This window comes from Thalassophryne amazonica, chromosome 10 (assembly GCF_902500255.1).
Source record: "Thalassophryne amazonica chromosome 10, fThaAma1.1, whole genome shotgun sequence".
Taxonomy (NCBI): domain Eukaryota; kingdom Metazoa; phylum Chordata; class Actinopteri; order Batrachoidiformes; family Batrachoididae; genus Thalassophryne; species Thalassophryne amazonica.
This window is the reverse complement of record NC_047112.1, coordinates 36,463,120-36,485,785: the sequence shown is the minus strand read 5'-3', so window position 1 is coordinate 36,485,785 and position 22,666 is coordinate 36,463,120. Positions and strand designations below refer to the sequence as shown.

At 41.0% G+C, this 22,666-nt stretch overlaps 1 protein-coding gene across 1 annotated transcript in view; it reads left to right on the top strand.

Annotated features, from left to right (window-relative positions):
* The window catches only part of cpamd8 (C3 and PZP like alpha-2-macroglobulin domain containing 8), a 216,122-nt gene extending 200,517 nt beyond the window's left edge, over positions 1–15,605 (top strand). The window contains exons 43-44 of the mRNA XM_034179799.1: positions 11,995–12,190; positions 13,874–15,605. Coding sequence (XP_034035690.1) covers positions 11,995–12,190; position 13,874 — 197 coding nt within the window. The 3' untranslated portion in view covers positions 13,875–15,605. The remainder of the gene's footprint in view (positions 1–11,994; positions 12,191–13,873) is intronic.
* Positions 15,606–22,666: the final 7,061 nt, after the last annotated feature.

Sequence of the window (22,666 nt, the reverse complement as noted above, 5' to 3'; positions counted from 1 at the left end):
CATCTTTCACCCCCACAGGCTCATGTGCATGTGTGTGTGTCTGTGTGCACGTGTGTTTGTGTGAGTGAGAAAGCCTTTTCAGGTCTTCTAGTAGGTACATTTCTGTACGCACAGCCATAGAATTGTAGGATTTTATTGATGTTTAAAGCTACGGTGTGTGTGATGTAGGGCCATCTAGTGGTAAGGAGGCAGATTGTATTATGCCCAAACCTGTCACGATTTTGTTTCCCTTCATGTTTTAGCTTTCTTTTTTTTTGGTGATGGGGATTTATGCTCCCTTGTTTTCTCTTATGATGAGCAATATGTATGATCCTCCATCTCTCAAAAATGGGGGTTCCTGAACTTGTTAGCCTGCACTAGCAACCAGTAGATAGTGTGTGTAGGGGAGTAACCACCAATTCCTCTTCATTTTCCTTCAGTCTTCAGGCCATGCTGCAAAATGCAAAAGGTGGAGTAAGTATGTCTCTTTTGGGCTACTCTATCAAGATGGCAGTGCACCATGGTAGCTTCCATGAGGGGGCTCACTCCCATGTGGATATGAAAGGCTCATTCTAGATGCATGAAAACACATACCATAGGGTGTAATAAACTGTTTATTATACACTAACGAATAGATTATTATTATGAATGCTATATTCCATTTATGTTAATAAACATCCCTAAATCCTACATATTGTAGCTTTGACATCAAACCCCAAACATATGTAAATGTAATACATAGATTCAAAAATATTTCACATTATCTAACCCACTGCTGGGATAGGCTCCAGCCCCCCTGTGACCCTTAATTGAAGTAAGCAGGTATAGAAAATGGATGGATGGATGCTGCTGGGGGAACAGGCTGAAGGCAGCTCACACAAACAGACTCAACAAGCTCATCAGGAGAGCTGGCTCTGTCCTGGGGGTTGAACTGGAGTCTGTGGTGGAGGTGTCAGAGAAGAGGATGCTGAGGAAACTGCTCAGCATTCTGCGTAATACCTCCCGCCCCCTGCATGCCACACTGAAGTCCTGTCAGAGCGCCTTCAGCCATAAACTGAGACCATCAAGGTGCACCACAGAACGCCACAGGAGGTCTTTCCTGCCTGTGACAATCAGACTGTATATTTCATCCCCCTTCTGCAGGATGAATACATAATGAACAGAGTTATTCAGAGTTATGTGCAATATTGTTGAACATCTTGTGCAAATAAATTTGTTGGATATACTGTAATATAAAACAAGTTCACTATTTACTGTTTCTGTACTCTGGCAAAATAATTTCCTTTGCGATAAATAAAGTTGATTTTATCTTATCTTATTCAAAATAATTTTAGAGCATAGCAAATTGGGATTTAGCAGAGGGATGTGCTCTCGTGAGTTCTCTTCTAGCAGGGCAGGAAGGAGATGATGAAAGTCTATAGGGTGAGTGACAGAAAAAAGAGGAGATAGATAGCAAGAGAAGGGACGAGTGGAATATGAGATCAGAGAGTAAAAGGAAACTAATAGAAGCATGAGACAAAAGGGAGGTCACTCGAAGGAAAGGATGTCAGATTGAAGGGCAGGAGATAAGTGATGGACATGTAAGTGTGTTGAAGCACCACAATACGCGCTTGGCACCACATTGCGCGATAAATAGGAGGATGAATTTCACACTCCAGGCCTGATTGTTTGTTTGTCATGAACTCAGATCAGCTGCCGCTTCCACCGAGTTCTTTATAGGATGTTTGGCTCTGCGTGCAGAGAGGATGTAGCTGTGTTAGATTTGGCAGCAAAAACACGCATAGCCTCTGCAGACAATGAGGAGCAGCATCCATGAATGTGTGCAACTGTATCCATGCATGTGTGTCAGCTGTTACGCATCTAATATGTTGCATTAGTGTCTGGCTGTTACATGTGAGTGTGTGGCTCTGACCTGTGCACAGGTGTGTGTCTGTGTTATGTGGCACAGACTTGCACTGACTTGTTTGCACTCAGTCAAAGGTCTCCTCGGCACAAATGCTTGACAGTCAACACAGGAATGCTGCCCTGCACATGCGCACACATACACACGCACACAGTGGATGTGTGCTGTAAAAACACTGTCATTGTAAACCATTAGAACGTTGACGACATGCCCGCTGAGTGCACTGAGAGTGTAATGGGTGAAAGTGCAGCCTGCCAAAGAAGTGACACTTTCCACCGGAGCAGTGCAGGAAGCCCAGGCTTTGGAATTAGCTTCCATGTGCAGACTTGTCTTATTTTGTGAACTCATACCAGAGCACAACATGAAACGGATGCACAGACCTGCAAGCTTCATATCAGCTGAACTTTGAATTTTTCCATGTTATACACACACACTTTATCCATGCAACGCTTTTAATTTAGCATCTTTAAGAACAAAATATCTGAAATGGTTTTAGACTAATATGTGCTGCAAACTTTGGAAAAAAAGTGATTGCATATACATAATTTAGTTCCTGTCTGAAATAAATACAATAAAACTGTGTACATTAAAAACAAACCAAACCAAACTTTTTTTTTTTTTGCAGGGGTATGTTGTACATATATTTTAATGTTAGATTGACCTCTACTGGCTGTGATATGGTATTGCTGATGAAGTGCAAAATTTCCATCCATCATCAGCAGATTCCACTGCTGCTTAACAGTCTGGTCCATAAGAGGCACAAAGTTTACAATTTTTGTCTCTACACACCACCACAATGGAATTGCAGTTGTAGAGTGGAGGTGGTTAGCTGTAATTCAATGAGATTAAGAAAAATTATGCATTAACCATTTTGGAATAACAAGCATTTATAAACACAGTCCCTCAACTTTAAAAGTAATTGGACAAAGTTAATATAAGAATTATTTTTAGTACAACCACTTTTGTAGACAGTTTTCTTAAGATGAGTTGGGGGATGGACACATGAACAATTCCAAGTCACTAAATGTGTTTTAAACCTCATTTACGTCAATCCTTAGGGCCCCTTCACACATAACACGACACTGGGCGAAAGAAGCAGAAACTGGCCAAAAAAATGCAAACAAAAACACAAAATGGGGAACTGCGAAACATTTCACCTGGTGTTGGGAGGGAGACACAGTCGGACAGGTGTGCACAATACCATGGTGACGATTTCATGCATGCTCGTGCGCGTGTACGAACACAGTGCGAGGACCTGGAATGTGTGGCACCACATTGCGCTGCTGCTGTGGGGGGGAGAGGAATAAAACCACACACCAAAAACAAAACAAAACAGCAATTTCTAATATTTAATCCCTCTTATTGAGCAGACAATACAAGTAGGATCCTTCTGTTCCTCTGTCTATCACCCACGGTCATAGACATCAAGTCATGAAATTACATGAATGAAGCAGTACACACTTATAAGTCCACATCTGCTGGCCCCACGTGTCCAGCGAGTGGTGCGCCAAAGGACACTGCGTCATGTGGACCATAGCATGGGTGACGTGACATTCAGATCGCCAGCTGATTGTACACATGATCCTTGTCACCTGGCACAGCCTGCCGATGTGCACGCTGTGTGGTCATTCCAGCCTGTTGCAAAGGCGATATATGTTTTTATGTATTTCCACATGAGGGCAGCATGCACACGCATGCCCCTCACGGTGAAGGTGTTGTAAGGTCCTATCTATCATAACACGGTACGTGTTCTCCAGCTGTGACTTCTAGGTCCACAGATCTCAACAGCTGCAGCTGTTTGCGGACACACAGACCTTTTCGATCAGCGCACAGTACAAAGTGTCACTCTCTGTTTCTACCTTCTGTGATTATTCATTTTATGTATTTGTTATGTAATTCTGTATGTAGTTATTGTAGTATTTATTTATATACTTGTCCTGACTGTGTTCTCTGTGTTTTTGATTTTACACGTTGTGTGCACTGAGCCGTCATTTCCAGCTGTCAGTGAGTGGCTGGCCGGCAACCTTGCTGTGCTGTACATGCTCAGATGTGGCTGGCCAGTCCCCTGATCTTGTCTGTACATAATTATCAGCATGTCATGCAAGTGTGGCCCCCACACTCGCACCCCACATGTGTTTGGGGGGTACACTTGCTTGACATATGTGTTGCTTGGTAACGGAACACTCGTATGGCATTTAGACAATTTTCACAGACAGGTCGAATGTGGTCATCTGCACTCTACTATTGTGCCGGGAGAGTGAATAGTCCCACCTTTTCTAAGTGCCCAGCGAGTGGTGTTAGATGTTTGCGTGTGGCATCTGGAATTTGGCCGACACCTGCCGAGAGGGGGTTGAATGGGCACTTGCAGCTCACTCGCTGTCTTTCAGTCGCCGGTGTGCAGGAATGGTTGTGGCAGTGCGAATGGTTGTGGCGGCACCGATTTTTTACGAGTGGCATGCGATTCCTCCCTCGTGAGCCAGTCAGCGTCAAACGTGTTATGTGTGAAAGGGTCCTTAAGAAATAGAAGTACTGTTTGGTAAATTTGTCTGGAGTAGAGAGTTCTCAAAACACTGGTGAGGGACATCACTAAGGGGGTATTCCATAATGTGGGTTTACTCATTTATCTGGATACGGTAACAGAGTAAGCGGTAACATCAGCTTTGTCAGTTCCAAAACAAAAGTTCAGGTCTCAATTTTCAGGAATCTGTCCTGAGTGCATGCCGTGAGAGTTTTATCATCAGACTAAATCAAGTTCAGCAAAGCACTTAGATAAGTGATTTAGTCTACTTTATTCCTTGGTCAACTACAAGGTTAATTAAGTTGCACCAATTTAATTAAAACTTTTTGGTGTTATTAGGTAGCCAAATTACTTAAATTCTACTAATTTCTTTATCGTACTTCCATTTTACTCAGAAATATCCATGCAAATTGTTACCTTAATTTTGTGAAATTAAAAATCAGAATATAAACCATCAGACTTTAAAAAAAAGTTGTTTTAGCTTCTCCTTTGTTTCACCACAGCAGATGCAAGGTGGACCTGCATGTTGACTTGGCACAAGTTTGACACTGGATGCCCCTGTTAACTACTCCACATTTATGGAAACATGTGCACTTAACCACTTGGCCACCATCCTTATACTAATTGTAAACACTGGAAAATAGATGTTGTGAGGTTGTTCTTGATTATTCACAAGTAGACTGTTCCACAAACTTGGAACATGATAAACAAGAGTTGTACAGTCTGCTGACTTCTTTTTAACCCTAGGAACATTCAGTGCATCTGGAAAGTATTCACAGCGCTTCACTTTTTTCCACATTTTGTTATGTTACAGCTTTATTCCAAAATGGAGTAAATTCATTTTTTCACTCAAAATTCTGCTTACAACACCCCATAATGACAACATAAAAAGATCAAATTTGTTAAAAATAAAAACCTAAGAAATCACGTGTACATAAGTATTGACAGTCTTTGCTCAATACTTTGTTGATGCATCTTTGGCAGCAATTGTTGCCTCAAGTCTTCTTGAATATGATGACACATGCTTGGCGCACCTATCTTTGGGCAGTTTTACCCATTCCTATTTGCAGCACCTCTCTAGCTCCATCAGGTTGGATAAGGAGCATCGGTACACACCCATTTTCAGATCTCTCCAGAGATGTTCAATCGGATTCAAGTCTTGGCTCTGGCTGGGCCACTCAAGAACATTCATGTTGTCCTGAAGCCACTCCTTTGATATCTTGTCTGTGTGCTTAGGGGTATTGTCTTGCTTAAAGAAAAACCATTGCCACAGTCTGAGGTCAAGAGCGCTCTGGAGCAGGTTTTCATCCAGGATGTCTCCGCACATTGCTGCATCTTTCCCTCAATCCTGACTAGTTTCTCACTTCCTGCCACTGGAAAACATCCTCACAACATGATGCTGCCACAACCATGCTTCACTGTAGGGATGGTGCCTGGTTTCCTCTGAACATGACGCCTGACGTTTACACCAAAGAGTTCAATCTTTGTCTCATCAGACCAGAGAATTTTGTTTCTTATGGTCTGAGAGTCCTTCAGGTGCCTTTTGGCAAACTCCAGGTGGGTTGCCATGTGCATTTTACTAAAGAGTGCCTTTTTTCTGGCCACTCTACCATACAGGCCTGATTGGTGGATTACTGCAGAGATGGTTGCCCTTTTGGAAGGTTCTCCTCTCTCCACAGAGGAATTCTGGAGCTCTGACAGAGTGACCATCGGGTTCTTGTTTACCTCCCTGTCTAAGGCCCTCCCATCACTCAGTTTTGGTGGACGGCCAACTCTAGGAAGAGTTCTGGTGGATCTGATGGAGGCCACTGTGCTCATTGGGACTTTCAAAGCAGCAGAAATGTTTCTGTACCCTTCCCTAGATTTGTGCCTTGAGACAATCCTGTCTCGGAGGCCTACAGACAATTCCTTTGAATTCATGCTTGGTTTGTCCTTTGGGGTAATTTTTGATCCTACATTGTCCTTTGACCTCCACATTAGAAATATTACGATGACTGCTTTCTTCCACCTACAAAATATAGCGAAGATTCAGTGAAGATTCATGCCATCCTGTCTATGGCTGATGCTGAGACCCTGATCCATGCATTTGTCTCTTCTAGATTGGACTACTGCAAAGTTCTATTTTCTGGTTTCTCACAGTCCAGCATTAGGGCTCTCCAGTTGGTTCAAAATGCTGCAGCCAGACTTTTCACACGAAGCAGAAAGTTTGACCACATTACACCCATTTTGGCATCCCTTCACTGGCTTCCTGTCCCAGTGAGATCAGATTTTAAGGTTCTGCTACTAGTCTATAAAATTGTTCACGGACTGGCACCTCCCTACCTAGCTGACCTAATTAAACCTTACGTACCGGCCCGGGCTTTGCGTTCTCGGGGTGCAAGACTGCTTTGTGTCCTTAAGGTGAATAAGAAGTCTGCGGGTCATAGAGCTTTCTCTTATCGTGCCCCTGTTCTGTGGAATGATCTCCCTGCATCAATAAAACAGTCAGACGTAAGACGCACTTATTTTCCCTTTCGTATGGCTAGCATACTGGCATAGTATAGTTCTACGCTTTTTACTTTTTAACTTCATTTTATTAGGAAACAGAGCGTGCCCGGCCTCAACTTTACCTAAATTCTGGGTCTTTTAGTGAAGCTTAGGGATAGTGGCCGGCGATCACTTTAGTATTTCCTGTTTTTCTTGTTGTTTAATGCTGACAAATTATACTGTATTTCTTGTCTTTCTGATGCCTGATTCTGTTTTTTTTTTCTCTGTTTAAGGTGCAGCTCCATCCAGAGATGGGTGTGGTAGTTGTGCTGTGCACCAACAGCATTTCCTGTATATTAATTTTGTGATTTGTTCTGTAATTTGTGTCTGTAGCATGGCTATAGGTATTAAAGGCACTGCGCTGCGGTGGTTTGAATCATATTTATCTAATAGATTACAATTTGTTCATGTAAATGGGGAATCTTCTTCACAGACTAAGGTTAATTATGGAGTTCCACAAGGTTCTGTGCTAGGACCAACTTTATTCACTTTATACATGTTTCCCTTAGGCAGTATTATTAGACGGCATTGCTTAAATTTTCATTGTTACGCAGATGATACCCAGCTTTATCTATCTATGAAGCCAGAGGACACACACCAATTAGCTAAACTGCAGGATTGTCTTACAGACATAAAGACATGAATGACCTCTAATTTCCTGCTTTTAAACTCAGATAAAACTGAAGTTATTGTACTTGGCCCCACAAATCTTAGAAACATGGTGTCTAACCAGATCCTTACTCTGGATGGCATTACCCTGACCTCTAGTAATACTGTGAGAAATCTTGGAGTCATTTTTGATCAGGATATGTCATTCAATGCGCATATTAAACAAATATGTAGGACTGCTTTTTTGCATTTGCGCAATATCTCTAAAATTAGAAAGTCTTGTCTCAGAGTGATGCTGAAAAACTAATTCATGCATTTATTTCCTCTAGGCTGGACTATTGTAATTCATTATTATCAGGTTGTCCTAAAAGTTCCCTGAAAAGCCTTCAGTTAATTCAAAATGCTGCAGCTAGAGTGCTGACAGGGACTAGAAGGAGAGAGCATATCTCACCCATATTGGCCTCTCTTCATTGGCTTCCTGTTAATTCTAGAATAGAATTTAAAATTATTCTTCTTACTTATAAGGTTTTGAATAATCAGGTCCCATCTTATCTTAGGGACCTCATAGTACCATATCACCCCAATAGAGCGCTTCGCTCTCAGACTGCAGGCTTACTTGTAGTTCCTAGGGTTTGTAAGAGTAGAATGGGAGGCAGAGCCTTCAGCTTTCAGGCTCCTCTCCTGTGGAACCAGCTCCCAATTCAGATCAGGGAGACAGACACCCTCTCTACTTTTAAGATTAGGCTTAAAACTTTCCTTTTTGCTAAAGCTTATAGTTAGGGCTGGATCAGGTGACCCTGAACCATCCCTTAGTTATGCTGCTATAGACTTAGACTGCTGGGGGGTTCCCATGATGCACTGAGTGTTTCTTTCTCTTTTTGCTCTGTATGCACCACTCTGCATTTAATCATTAGTGATTGATCTCTGCTCCCCTCCACAGCATGTCTTTTTCCTGGTTCTCTCCCTCAGCCCCAACCAGTCCCAGCAGAATCAATCAATCAATCAACATTTATTTATAAAGCGCTTTACAGCACCGACTGGTGTCCAAAGTGCTTAACATTAAAAACACAAATTTACAAAAATAAAACACATATAAAATAAATTTTAAAACAACACATAAAAAAAGAACATAAAAATAACAGAACATGTCACCTCCCCACTAAGTGTTAAAAGCCAGTTTAAATAAATAAGTCTTTAACTTAGATTTAAAAAGTGCTAGGTCAGGAATAGTACGTAACTCAAGAGGGAGCTCATTCCACAGTCTGGGGCCAGCTACTGCGAAAGCATGATCACCCCAGCGTTTATATCTTGACCTTGGAACATCTAAGTAAAGCTGGCCAGATGCCCTTAATATCCTACTGTAGGTGCGCAAAGATAAAATTTCAGACAAGTAGGGAGGTCCAAGGCCATAAATAGCTTTAAAAACAAACATTAAAATTTTAAAATCAATTCTAAAATGAACTGGAAGCCAGTGGAGTGAGTACAGGACGGGCGTAATATGCTCACGTCTAAAAGTGTTTGTCAAAAGACGAGCAGCAGCATTCTGCACCAACTGCAAGAGACGTGCAAGAGACGACTGATTAATGCCCGAATAAAGTGCATTACAATAATCAAGTCTGGAGCTGATGAAAGCATGAATGGCCGTCTCAAGATCACGTCTACTGAGAAAGTGCTTTATTTTAGCCAAAAGGCGAAGTTGGAAAAAACTAGCTTTGACAACAGAATTTATCTGTTGATCGAACCTCAAACAGCTGTCAAATATCACTCCCAAATTCTTGACAGCTGGTTTTACATAGTTAGCCAAAGCACCAAAATTTGGTGTTACCACATTTGGTATGGCAGTGCGCTCAAACACCATGATCTCAGTTTTACCATCATTCAGGTAAAGGAAGTTTTGGGACAGCCACTGCTTTACTTCACGAATACAATTAAATAATGATGACAAAGCATCACTCCCATTAGTCCTCACAGGCAGATAGATTTGCAGATCATCTGCATAACAATGAAAGGACAGGTTGTGCTGGGTTATAATTGACCCCAATGGCAGAATGTACAAAGAAAATAGAATCGGCCCAAGGACAGATCCCTGCGGCACTCCACAGCACAGAGCAGCAGTTGATGAGGAAAGGTCCCCAATCATGACAGAAAAGCTCCTTTCAGACAAATATGATCTAAACCACTTAAGTGCAGTACCATGAATGCCAATAAAATGTTCCAACCGGGAAACAAGTACTGTGTGATCCACAGTATCAAAGGCTGATGTGAGGTCCAACAGAACCAGCACAGCAGAATTCCCTGCATCCACCGACAGAGTAATATCATTATGAACTTTTAAAAGTGCTGACTCAGTGCTGTGTCGCGATCTAAACCCAGACTGGAATTTTTCAAGGATGAGATTGTCTTCTAAAAATGATTGTAACTGTAAAAAGACAACCTTTTCTAAAACCTTAGATAGAAATGGCAGATGAGACACAGGTCTAAAATTGGATAAAACTGATGAGTCCAGGTGAGGTTTTTTAAGAAGAGGTCGAACCACAGCATGTTTAAAAGCAGCTGGAACAGACCCTGATCTAAGACAAGCATTGATAAAAGTTAGGAGACCCGCCCCAACAGTATTAAAAACCTCCTTCAGCACCTTAGCTGGAACAACATCAAAAGGACAACTTGTAGATTTTATGTGTTTTACAACATCAGCGAGAGATGCAAAAGAAATGGGCTCAAACTGTTCGAGCACAGCAGAATGTGCACGAGGAGCAGACAACTCAACATTACAGCTCTGATTAGCGTTCTGTCTGACTGATGAAACCTTATCAAGCAGAAGACTGCCCCTCCCTGAGCCTGGTTCTGCTGGAGGTTTCTTCCTGTTAAAAGGGAGTTTTTCCTTCCCACTGTTGCCAAGTGCTTGCTCACAGGGGGTCGTTTTGACCGTTGGGGTTTTTCCGTAATTATTGCATGGCCTTGCCTTACAATATAAGGCGCCTTGGGGCAACTATTTGTTGTGATTTGGCACTATATAAATAAAATTGATTTGATTTGATTTAGCATGGCCCAAGCAGAGGGTCACCCCTTTGAGTCTGGTTTGCTTGAGGTTTCTTCCTCAGAGGGAGTTTTTCCTTACCACTGCTGTTCTGGGGGTTAGTAAGGTTAGACCTTACTTGTGTGAAGCACCTTGAGGCAACTCTGTTGTGATTTGGCGCTATATAAATGAAAATAAATTGAAATTGAAAATTTGTGCTCTGACATGCACTGTCAGCTGTGGGACCTTATATGTAGACAGGTGTGTACCTTACCAAATATGTCCAATCAACTGAATTTGCCACAGGTGGACTCCAATTAAGCTGTAGAAATGTCACAAGGATGATCAATGGAAACAGGATGCACCTGACCTCAATTTTGAGCTTCATGGCAAAGAATGTGAATACTTATGTACATGTGAATTCTTAGTTTTTAATTTTTAATAAATTTGCAAAAATGGACAGCATTTAAATGGACTGCAATTATATAGCGCTTTTCCACCTGCATCAGACGCTCAAAGCGCTTTACAACAATAATGACTCACATTCACCCCGATGTCAGGCTGCTGCCATGCAAGGGGCCCACTACACACTGGGAGCAACTAGGGGATTTAAAAAAAAAAAAACTTTTTTCATGTTGTCATTATGGGGTGTTGTGAGTAGAATTTTGATGGAAAAAAATAATTTACTCCATTTTGGAATAAGGCTGTAACATAACAAAATGTTGATAAAGTGCAGTGCTATGAATACTTTCCAGATGCACTATAAAGTCAGCCTGGGTGCAGGGTGTTAGCGATGGGACATTTGTTACAGACAAGCTGAACCACGTTTCTCTTTTCCCAAAGCATGCTGGTTTGAGACACTGCAGTGAAGCTGGTGTCAAATTACAATTTCTACATGACATTCAAAGCTTAAACCTCCTAGTTCCAATTCCGACTCTAGCAATCTGATTCTCAATCACTTGATTTCTGATCTCATATGTGGTAATAAGTAATATGTGCCAACGCCCTGATGAAGGTCTTTGGATAAAAAGATTGGTTTTAAAAAGACATATTAAAGATCTGCTTGGAGTTAATTGTGCAGAAAATTATTATTATTTATTGCTGCTATTTTTCTTGCCACATTAGTGTTTGTAAGTGCGGTGTATACCCTTATCATCTTGTATGTGGTAAACCAGAAAATAATATATTACATTAATGGGTTCGATGGGACATAAATAATCAGTGTTTCACTGTCAGCCACAGACAGGATCGGTCTGATCCTCGCAGTGTCATGTAAATAAGCATGAGCTTATTCATCACCCTTCTAATATGCAGGTCAAAAGATGATATTGGATCAGAATTACACCATTTGTACTCAGATGATGATGAATCACACCATCACTTGGTGATCCTAGTGAAATTTCTTGCTTTTTTTCTTTGTCACACCAACCATGATCTGTCCAGGTGAGGAGGAGCAGGGCTCCATGGCAGAAGTCTCTTACTACTCCTACGAATATGATTCTGAGCCTTTCCTCGCTGACGCAGAAGGGGAGGAGCATTTCGACCTCACTGGAGGTGGGCCAGATGGAGATCAGAAGATGTTGCTGCCAGCAGACACCCAGCTGCCAACACTGGACACAAAAAACACTCCAGAGCGATGGTACAAGCTTGTGTGTCACACTTTGCATTTATGCGTCAATTTTTGTTGTTGCTGTTGTCGTTATTGTTGTAGGAGAATGCAACTTCTTTTTCAAAGTTTCATCCATGATGATAATCTCAAAGAAGATTTAAAGGTCTGTTTCAGAAAGTGGTTTGACTCAGAGTTGATATAAACTTGAGGTTTTAATTATGCAAACGGTTGACACAATAAGACGGTGGCATCTTAGTGTTACTGTAGCAAACTGTTGCTGCCTAACTTGCTCATGGGCAGGTTTTCTATTAAGGGAGTCGTATGCATTTTACCAAGCAAATATAGGTCACCAGATGTTTTTAAAAACTTCAATTTCAGTTCACTTTAATCAACTGATAAAGCACTCAATCACAACAAAAGCCATCTTAAGGTGCCTCACACAGAACAGTTCAACATAAAAATTAAAATAAATAAATATTAAAAAAAATCAAATACATAATTAAAAACAGAAGTAAAAGAATAAAACAGATAAAAAAAAAAATTTATTCATAAAAAAGAAAATAAAAATAGGTTTTAAGTCCATCCATCCATCCATCCATTTTCTTCCGCTTTATCCGGAGTCAGGTCGCGGGGGCAGCAGCTCAAGCAAAGCCGCCCAGACCTCCCGATCCACACACACCTCCCCCAGCTCCTCCGGGGGAACCCCAAGGCGTTCCCAAGCCAGCTGAGAGACGTAGTCTCTCCAGCGTGTCCTGGGTCTTCCCCGGGGCCTCCTCCCAATGGGATGTGCCCAGAACACCTCTCCAGCGAGGCGTCCAGGGGGCATCCGGAAAAGATGCCCGAGCCACCTCAACTGACTCCTTTCGACGTGGAGGAGCAGTGGCTCGACTCCGAGCTCCTCCCGAGTGACCGAGCTCCTCACCCTATCTCTAAGGGAGCGCCCAGCCACCCTGCAGAGGAAACTCATCTCGGACGCTTGTACTCGCGATCTCGTTCTTTCGGTCATGAGCCAAATCTCATGACCATAGGTGAGGATCAGAATGTAGATCGATCGGTAAATCGAGAGCTTTGCCCCCCTACTCAAGAGAGAGGTTTTAAGTCTTGACTTAAAAATGTCCACAGACTCCAACTGCCTCACGGTCGCAGGAAGACTGTTCCACAGAGCGGGTGCACGATAAGAAAAAGCTCCTTGACCCGCTGACTTCTTCTTCACCCTGGGAACACAGAGAAGTCCCGCATCTTGCGACCGCAAAGCCCGGACCGGCATGTAGGGTTCCACCAGATCAGCCAGATAATAGCTTCGTCTTAATGCTTCACTGCTTCACCTCAGGGAGCTTTGGTGTCTGTGCAGCCATAGATTGTCAAGATAGAACTTCCTGTTTCTGTGGCTGTTCTATTCCTATTTGATTTTTTTAGCACAGTTATCCAGTTATTTTAGTAACATTATATTTAGGATCGCTGATTACACAGTGTCTTCTTTCAGCTAACCCTAACATGAAGCTGAATTTGATATAGTTATTTTAGGTGGAACAAGTGCAGATTGTGTTTTAAACCACATTTCTGAAGCAGGTCCGGTTTCCTCTGGTTTTCCACCTGTAAGATGGGAAACATCATGTCCGGACAAACCTCGAGTGCAGATAAATACTGTGCAGTGATAAATGTCTGACAGTGTTCTTTAACCAAAGTTTGTCTTCTCCTTTGTTTCGTCCACAGAGACGCTCTGCCAGCAGACAATACTCACCTCCAGACTGTACATTATTTGTGAATATGCTGGTGACTGTGGAGAGACGAGGGATTTGGGGCTTGCTCGACGTTGCGATCTCGAGAATGACACTTTGTGAGAGTCTGCTGTTTCAGGTGTGATTGCGTTAGATGAATATGAGCCAGTGTGTGGATGTATTACGTTTACGAGTGCTATGATTCTTTTTTTAAGATCATGTCTTCCAGACCTTTATTTTCTTTCTGCAGACTCCTGGTCACCAATAGGCACCATAGCGTTTTGTTATTCAGCCTTTATATTAACTAGAAGAAATAATCAAGTATTTATGTGTGTAATTACACTCGCGTTTAAGCAAATTATTTTGTGATATTTTCTACCTGTGGTATTTATTTGCAGCTAAAGGTCATATTATTGTTATTTTGTTATTTTTTGTTTTCTCCCTTGTTGTACATCTTTCAGTTCAACATATGCTGCCAAAGGCAAGCTTTAATCAAAATTTGGAAATATTTAAAATTTTTGTGCTGGTATCCATTCCTGCTGGAGAGACGCATACAGTATATGCAAACTATATGCTGAACAGAAATGTATGTAGGATTTTTTTTCTTTTAATAGGAATACAGTAGAAATTAATTGGAAGAAGGATCAAGATTGTGATATATTGTGGAGAAGACAACAGAATATTTCAGGTGAATTGTTCCAGTGATTGTACAAGTACCAAATTTGGCACAAACAACAACAAAACACAACAAAAAACCTTAGAATCACTGTTTTGAAAATACCCACGAGGATAAGCAGATGATAGACGGGGATAAACAGCATCCCAGTCGGCCTTAATTGTTTGTACAGGACGTACGTCTTTGTCATCACTTTTTTGTAGCTACTTTTGGACATCAAGATCATCCAAACTGGTCCCTGTGGTGGAATTCTGTACAATGCAGTCTGGCAGAACGGTGATCTTTTTTTTTTAATCTTGAGAACTCAAGTGTCCTGTGGCCTTTTTGAAAACAGTAATGTCTAAGGAGTTTTTTCTTTTTTTTTTTCTTTTTTTACTGAATTTAGTGCTTATACCACCATTTTAAAGAGTATTTCATTTACCTGCTGCACTAATACAAGGTGACCCAAAAACATAGAACCAATAAAAATGGTAATAAATCCTATATAGGTACAGCAAATTTCAAGATATTTGTCGGACTTTCATAGGATTTATTACAAGACTTGTTCTAATCGTCTTCCCCAATGTGTCTTGGTCAACCAAGGAAAAGACATTCTGTCTGGAGGCTTATTTCGCCAACAAACCATACCATTTAGAGCATAATTTTGAAAGAACATCACTTTTATGCAAAGCGACCAACTGAAACTTTGGGGACTGATTGTACACAGACTGAATTTTAGGACCTTTGTAGGATTTATTACAATTTTTATAGGTTCTGTGTTTTTTCTTTCTTTCTGTCTTTTTTTGGGTCACCCTGTTACAATTGCAAAATATGCATCTTGTACAACAGCAAAGTCCAATCCACTTTTACTTCATGCAGACAGAGATTTTATTGTACAGTTCATAAGCTATGTTGTTTTTGTTTGGTTTTAATTTGTGAAACAATCAAGTTTTATTTACACATGAAGATTTGTGTTTCTGTAAATTTGCTCAGTTGGATTAACTGTCGCCCCAGTTCACTTCAAATGTTGTGCTTTTAGACACACAAAAATAAAATTTGGATACAGGACAGAATTTTGGTTTTGTTAAATCTTTTGCTATTTGACTACACTGTCCAATCACAGCAGGCATGACAACCATGGGTTGATACACCTCCTCCTGTTTCATTTCTACCATCTTTGCTTTTAACCCCGTGGGACCTGGCTGAATATGTATTTTTTTCTTTACAACAGCACCAGTGTGTCTCTCTGTGTCTGACTTTGTGTTGGTGCTGACAGCAGATGAGGGTGACTCAGCCCGTGCACCACTCTGAGTCACCACAACTGCAACATCTGAACCCTGAAGCAGACAAATACTGATATATTTCATTAACATATTGTTTTTGAGGAAACTAGGTAACCGTACTGTGGGCATGAAGACACTAACAGCTACAACAATCTGACATTTGACCCCAGTGACTTTGACTTATGAGTGTGCCACATTTGGTCCAAATAGAGTTGAAAACAAAATTCTCCGGCCGTAACCTTTGCCAAAATTTAATTTTTAACAGTAATTTCCAGGCCAACCATCACTGACATACCAGGGACCTGGGAGGAGATGGCCAACAGTCAGGCAGGCATGATGACCCCAGAGATTGACTTTTGGATAAGTTGACATTGCCTGGGCACTTCTAGAACCCACCTCTATATTTGTGCCAAGTTTGGTGGAAATCAGAGTGGAAAAAGTCATAATTTGTTCCTTGGACCCAATGATCTTGACCTTTGCCAAATCAAACCATTTAAGCGCAGTTCTGTGGTTGGCTGTCATCCACAAATTAAGTGTGGTGGAAATCATTCAAAGGATCTGAGAGGAGTAAAGGAACAGACAGCTAAACTAAAATTTTGAACTTGACCCCAGTGACCTTGACCTTTGTCAAAACAAACCCCTAAAGGGAAATTCTCGGTTCCACATAAATGTACAGAGGGAGTTTGGTGAAAATTGGCCCAAGTACCTTGGAGGAGTCATGGAATAAACAAATGTTTCTCAGTTTGCAGGATGATGTGCAATTCCATGTCAGTGAACTGATGATGTCAAATAAACAGTCAGCAAATAACGTTTCCTGTCTCGTACTGCCGCTTAACCTGCCTGTGGTCTCTGCAGAATTCTGTTTCCAAGGCGGAGCCATGGTAGTTCAGTGGTGATTTTCTCATCAGTACACTGGAAATACTACATATGGAAGCTTGTTATAAAGTTTATGCTAAGATTTTTGTTTATTCCAGAAGTAAGCAAAATCTTTGCTGAGGAGTTAATTGCAAAAGATCAAAGCAGGTAAATGCAAATTAAGTAAACCTTTACCAAAACATGAAGGAGATAACCAATATTTTTAGTAAAATGTGACCATGTGGGTTTTGAGCCATCATTGATTTGTAGTATGGATTAAATTATCCATCCTCAGCCACACCTTCTATACATTCTTTAATTCTGAGTGTACTTTTCCCTACTGATAATAGATTTTTTAACAATACCGATATCTGCTACTCATAAAACATAAAATATGGCAATGATTCTGAATAATTTGCTATCAAACCCCTATGACAAATGGAATTGAGGCTTTATGTTTAAACGTGAACTTTATTATAAATAACCATAAATATAATTAACAATCAGCATACATCATGCTGCCTTCACTCTGATTGACGCATCACTCAGCATTTGCAGAAAATAGATATCTATTTTGGCCAAGTTTAGCGGGTGCCATAGTAACCACTTGAATCTTGTTGCTGTAAAAAGTCCACTGATTGAAAATGAATGGCATCTCGTCTCTTTGCCTCTTTCTCTTATTGATGCATATAGCTCATGTGACCAAGAGGTGATAGGGTCCCAGCCACACAAATCCAACATTCATTAATTTATTTTCAATAACCGCTGACTCCAATTAATGGTTGGGGGTGGGAGGGGGCATATCCCAGCGGTCATAAGGTGAGAAGCAGGTTACACTCTGGACAGGACACGAGTCTATCGCAGGGCCACATATCGTGATTACTGTCATCATCTTTTTTTTAATTTGATGAATTACACTCAAGTCCATATGTATTTGGACACTGACCCTTTTTTTTGCCTCTGTACACCACCACAAGGGAGTTGAAATGAAACAAAATGCACTTGTATAGTGGAGAATTTTAGCTTTAATTCAATGTGTTTAACAAAAATGTTGCATTGACCATTTAGGAATTAGAGATATTTGTATACATACTCCCCCCCAAATTTCAGATCCTGTAAGTAACTGAATAAACTCAAAACAGAGATTATTGTTAAATCATTTTAAAGCATGTTTTTTGATTGTAAGAGGAAACCAGAGCACCCAGAGGAAACTCATACGAATATGGGGAAAACATGTAAACTCCACACATTCTATGGCTGCAATTGCAGAAACCGCTTAGTGTAATATTTGTCTTTCACCACCAGTCACAGATTCATGATGGAGTGGTACAGAGAAGGATTTTTCATACAAGACGCCTCTAGACACAAGTCTCTCATGGTCTTTAAGACAAACTGTAACTGAAATGTCATGTCTTCTTCTTAAGATAAGACTCCACTGTGAAGCTGAACAACTGGTGATGCAACAGACACTAGGTACACGAGGTACAGTTTCTCCATTCAAAGCCACAGAACATTGTAACTCCTTCATAGTTGTCATGGCAGCTTGTTCTTACAGGAATGAGCCCCTTATCACCAATTAATTGACTTGTGATTGCTCAGTGGACAGCAGCACAGGGCAGATCGATGAGTAGGAGGCTAAGGTAAGTGGTGAGCTGTATAATCAGTCACTTTAAAATATTTATTTACCTTTACCGAGGTAAACATATGCACATTTATCTCTATAGATACACTTTTTATAGAGATAAATGTGCAAATGTTTACCTATGCACATGTATCTCGATGGATACACTTTCTATGCTACCACCAGATAGTTCTTATGAGGCTTTCACCTCTTCAGTGGTACCATGACCATTGAATAGTGTGTAGTCAGTTAGCCCTTGACTGTGTTTACATTCTAAATCTAGACTGTGACAAATTAATTTTTGTCTGCAGTGAAATGATGACACTCTGCATCCACAAAATACATTGAAAAATACAGTCAAGATGTCATGTGGTGGTTAATGTCTGCTCATTATGTTCATGTTGTGGTCTGCTTGGTGTGGGGATTTTTGTCATTTCATTAGGTTCATGATGGGATCTGCTTGGTGTTGGTTTTACTGCACTCTGTTGTCTGGTGTTGGAATCTGGGTGTGTCTTTGTTTGCCACGCCCCTTTCCTGTTTGCTCTCCCACACCTGGACCTCATCTGCTCTAATTACTCATGTTATTTAAGCCCTCTGTGCTTGCACTCATGCTTTGCCAGTTTGTTGTTCCTTAGTGTCTTTGTTCCAGCTCTTTGCTGCAGTTCTTGATCTTGTTTTGTCTTGCTGTTTTTCTGAATCTCTTAGCTGTTTTTGACCTTGATTTTTGGCTCATGGTTGGATACTGTTGCTGATTCTGGCCTGTTTACCTGTGTATTGACTTATTTTTGGCTCTCTGGTAAAGCCCGTTTTTACAAGAAGCTCTTGTATGAGTCTCGCATCTGTTGTCTAGCCTTTTTGGGTCCAGGCCCGTGACACAAGGTTAAAAATGTCAAATTCCTCTTTCAGTGTAGCACACTCACAATGACAATGGCCTTCCTACGACCACCACTGGACATATTTGCCATATCATCAAGCGCCCCCAACAGAAGCCCTTCATCTATGTTTTTTCATGGCCTGAAAGTCAACAGTGAACCCCTCACTTTAAGAAGGCAAACATTGACTTGGAACCTTCTCTATAAAATCACAAAGCATTATTATTATTATCTTGAGTCATTGCTTCTCTAATATCTGTTGATGAAGTTCTCATTTGTCCAGCTGGGTGATAGAAGTTTATTCTGTATCCAGACTTTGTCCAATTGCACACTACAGTTGTAATGTCCAGAGATTGCCACGAGGGGAAGCTAGCGCTTCATGATTGTGTATTCAAGAGTTTTATTAATCTACCCCATTTATTTTCTGGGCAGTTCATTTTAAGACAACTGCATAAACAATCCAAAAATCTTTTTTTTTTTTTTAATGGCATACCTATATGTGGTGCAACCAAGTATATGTCCCCTTTATAAATAACAGTTATTTGTAACTGCAGTGAATAGTTTGCAGATTTATTTACATTTCGTAACACACAAATTTACAGGTGTAGCAAAAAAATTACAATATGGTGAAAAGGTTCAATATTTTTGTGAGTCATTTCAGAAAGTGAAAATGCTATATATTCTAGACTCATTACATATTATTTCAGATAATTATGGCCTGAAGCTAAAACAATAGAAAAAAGAATCTCAGTATTAGAATATTTAATAAGATTAATTTAAAAAAGCATTTATAATACAGAAAAGAACCTCTGAAAAGCATGTTCATTCATGTGTTTAATACTTGCTTGGGGCTCCTCTTGCATGAATTACTGCATTAATGAATGAGCATTTGAGGTAAAAAAAAAAAAAAAAAAAAGATGTTTTTGGCACTGCTGCTTCAAATGCAGGGTCAGCTGTTGCAACTGAAACTTTGAAACCCATTACAAGTATTCTGCCATGTGGTATTGATCTGATTTGTATTTTCTACATTGTTTTCTCTCATTAGATTGCATACTGCTGATTTACATACTTATGAGAAACCCCTTTCATCGTAAGCCCTGCACTATGGGTTGAACCCAGAGTTCCAGCAGGTTAATGCGGGGCATCCCCCAAACACATTCAGTATTCCTCCACTTGTAGGTTCTCAAATCTCAAACAAGCCATTCAGTAACAGATGCACAGTCACCTGTTTGTGGCACCAGGGGACCAGCTGATAACTGCCAAGACCAGTTCACCTACAACACCACAAAATCAAATGTGTATCTACACAGACAGCCAGCAAATTGGACATCGCTATGTGTTTCTGTGTGACCTGACCCTGGATGCACTTATTCAGAGAAAGAGACAAACCACAATGCCCAGTCCCCAAACTTTACTCTGGGCATCAGGCACTCAGAGTACACCTATAAACCAATGTAGAATGTGATTATTTATTTATTTATTTATTTGTATTTCCAGCAAGAGTTTATGTAAAATACAGTATTATCAGTCCAAGTCAAGCGTGATGTCCTGTTATTCAATCAATCAATTCAATCAATTTTTTTTTATATAGCGCCAAATCACAACAAACAGTTGCCCCAAGGCGCTTTATATTGTAAGGCAAGGCCATACAATAATTATGTAAAACCCCAACGGTCAAAACGACCCCCTGTGAGCAAGCACTTGGCTACAGTGGGAAGGAAAAACTCCCTTTTAACAGGAAGAAACCTCCAGCAGAACCAGGCTCAGGGAGGGGCAGTCTTCTGCTGGGACTGGTTGGGGCTGAGGGAGAGAACCAGGAAAAAGACATGCTGTGGAGGGGAGCAGAGATCGATCACTAATGATTAAATGCAGAGTGGTGCATACAGAGCAAAAAGAGAAAGAAACAGTGCATCATGGGAACCCCCAGCAGTCTACGTCTATAGCAGCATAACTAAGGGATGGTTCAGGGTCACCCGATCCAGCCCTAACTATAAGCTTTAGCAAAAAGGAAAGTTTTAAGCCTAATCTTAAAAGTAGAGAGGGTGTCTGTCTCCCTGATCTGAATTGGGAGCTGGTTCCACAGGAGAGGAGCCTGAAAGCTGAAGGCTCTGCCTCCCATTCTACTCTTACAAACCCTAGGAACTACAAGTAAGCCTGCAGTCTGAGAGCGAAGCGCTCTATTGGGGTGATATGGTACTACGAGGTCCCTAAGATAAGATGGGACCTGATTATTCAAAACCTTATAAGTAAGAAGAAGAATTTTAAATTCTATTCTAGAATTAACAGGAAGCCAATGAAGAGAGGCCAATATGGGTGAGATATGCTCTCTCCTTCTAGTCCCCGTCAGTACTCTAGCTGCAGCATTTTGAATTAACTGAAGGCTTTTTAGGGAACTTTTAGGAACAACCTGATAATAATGAATTACAATAGTCCAGCCTAGAGGAAATAAATGCATGAATTAGTTTTTCAGCATCACTCTGAGACAAGACCTTTCTGATTTTAGAGATATTGCGTAAATGCAAAAAAGCAGTCCTACATATTTGTTTAATATGCGCTTTGAATGACATATCCTGATCAAAAATGACTCCAAGATTTCTCACAGTATTACTAGAGGTCAGGGTAATGCCATCCAGAGTAAGGATCTGGTTAGACACCATGTTTCTAAGATTTGTGGGGCCAAGTACAATAACTTCAGTTTTATCTGAGTTTAAAAGCAGGAAATTAGAGGTCATCCATGTCTTTATGTCTGTAAGACAATCCTGCAGTTTAGCTAATTGGTGTGTGTCCTCTGGCTTTCTGTTATTGAAACGATGCTTGTTGCGCTTGTCGAGTACAAGCGCTCACTGAACCAGACATCCCTCCGAGTACTCAGAGCTGCCAGGATTAAGACACAGTGAACATCAACAAAGTGCTGGGCGTTCGACCGAGGACATGATTTTTTCCCCCTTTGCCAACTACAAGAGAAATGTAGAGAACAGCAGAAGCCCCTCAACATCACCTTCATCGACCTTACAAAAGTGTTTGACCTGGTGAGCAGGCATGGGCTCTTCAACATTCTTTTGAAAATTGGATGTCCACCAGAACTACACAGCATAATTGGGTCTTTCCACAAAGACACAAAGGCATCCATCCAGTCCGAGGGCAACATGTCGGAGCCATTTGACATCAGGAGCGGTGTAAAATAAGGTTGTGTCGTCGCACCCACCCTCTTTGGCATTTTCTCCTTTTTGGGCAGCTTTGCCCATTCCTATTTGCAGCACCTTTCAAGCTCCATCAGGTTTGATGAGGAGCGTCATCTTTCCCTCAATCCTGACTAGTCTCCCAGGTCTTGCTGCTGAAAAACATCACCACAGCATGATGCTGCCACCACCATGCTTCACTGTAGGAATGGCACATGACATTCACAGCAAAATGTTCAATCTTTGTCTCATCAGACCAGAGAATCTTGTTTCTCATAGTCTGAGAGTCCTTCAGGTACCTTTTGGCAAACTCCAGGTGGGCT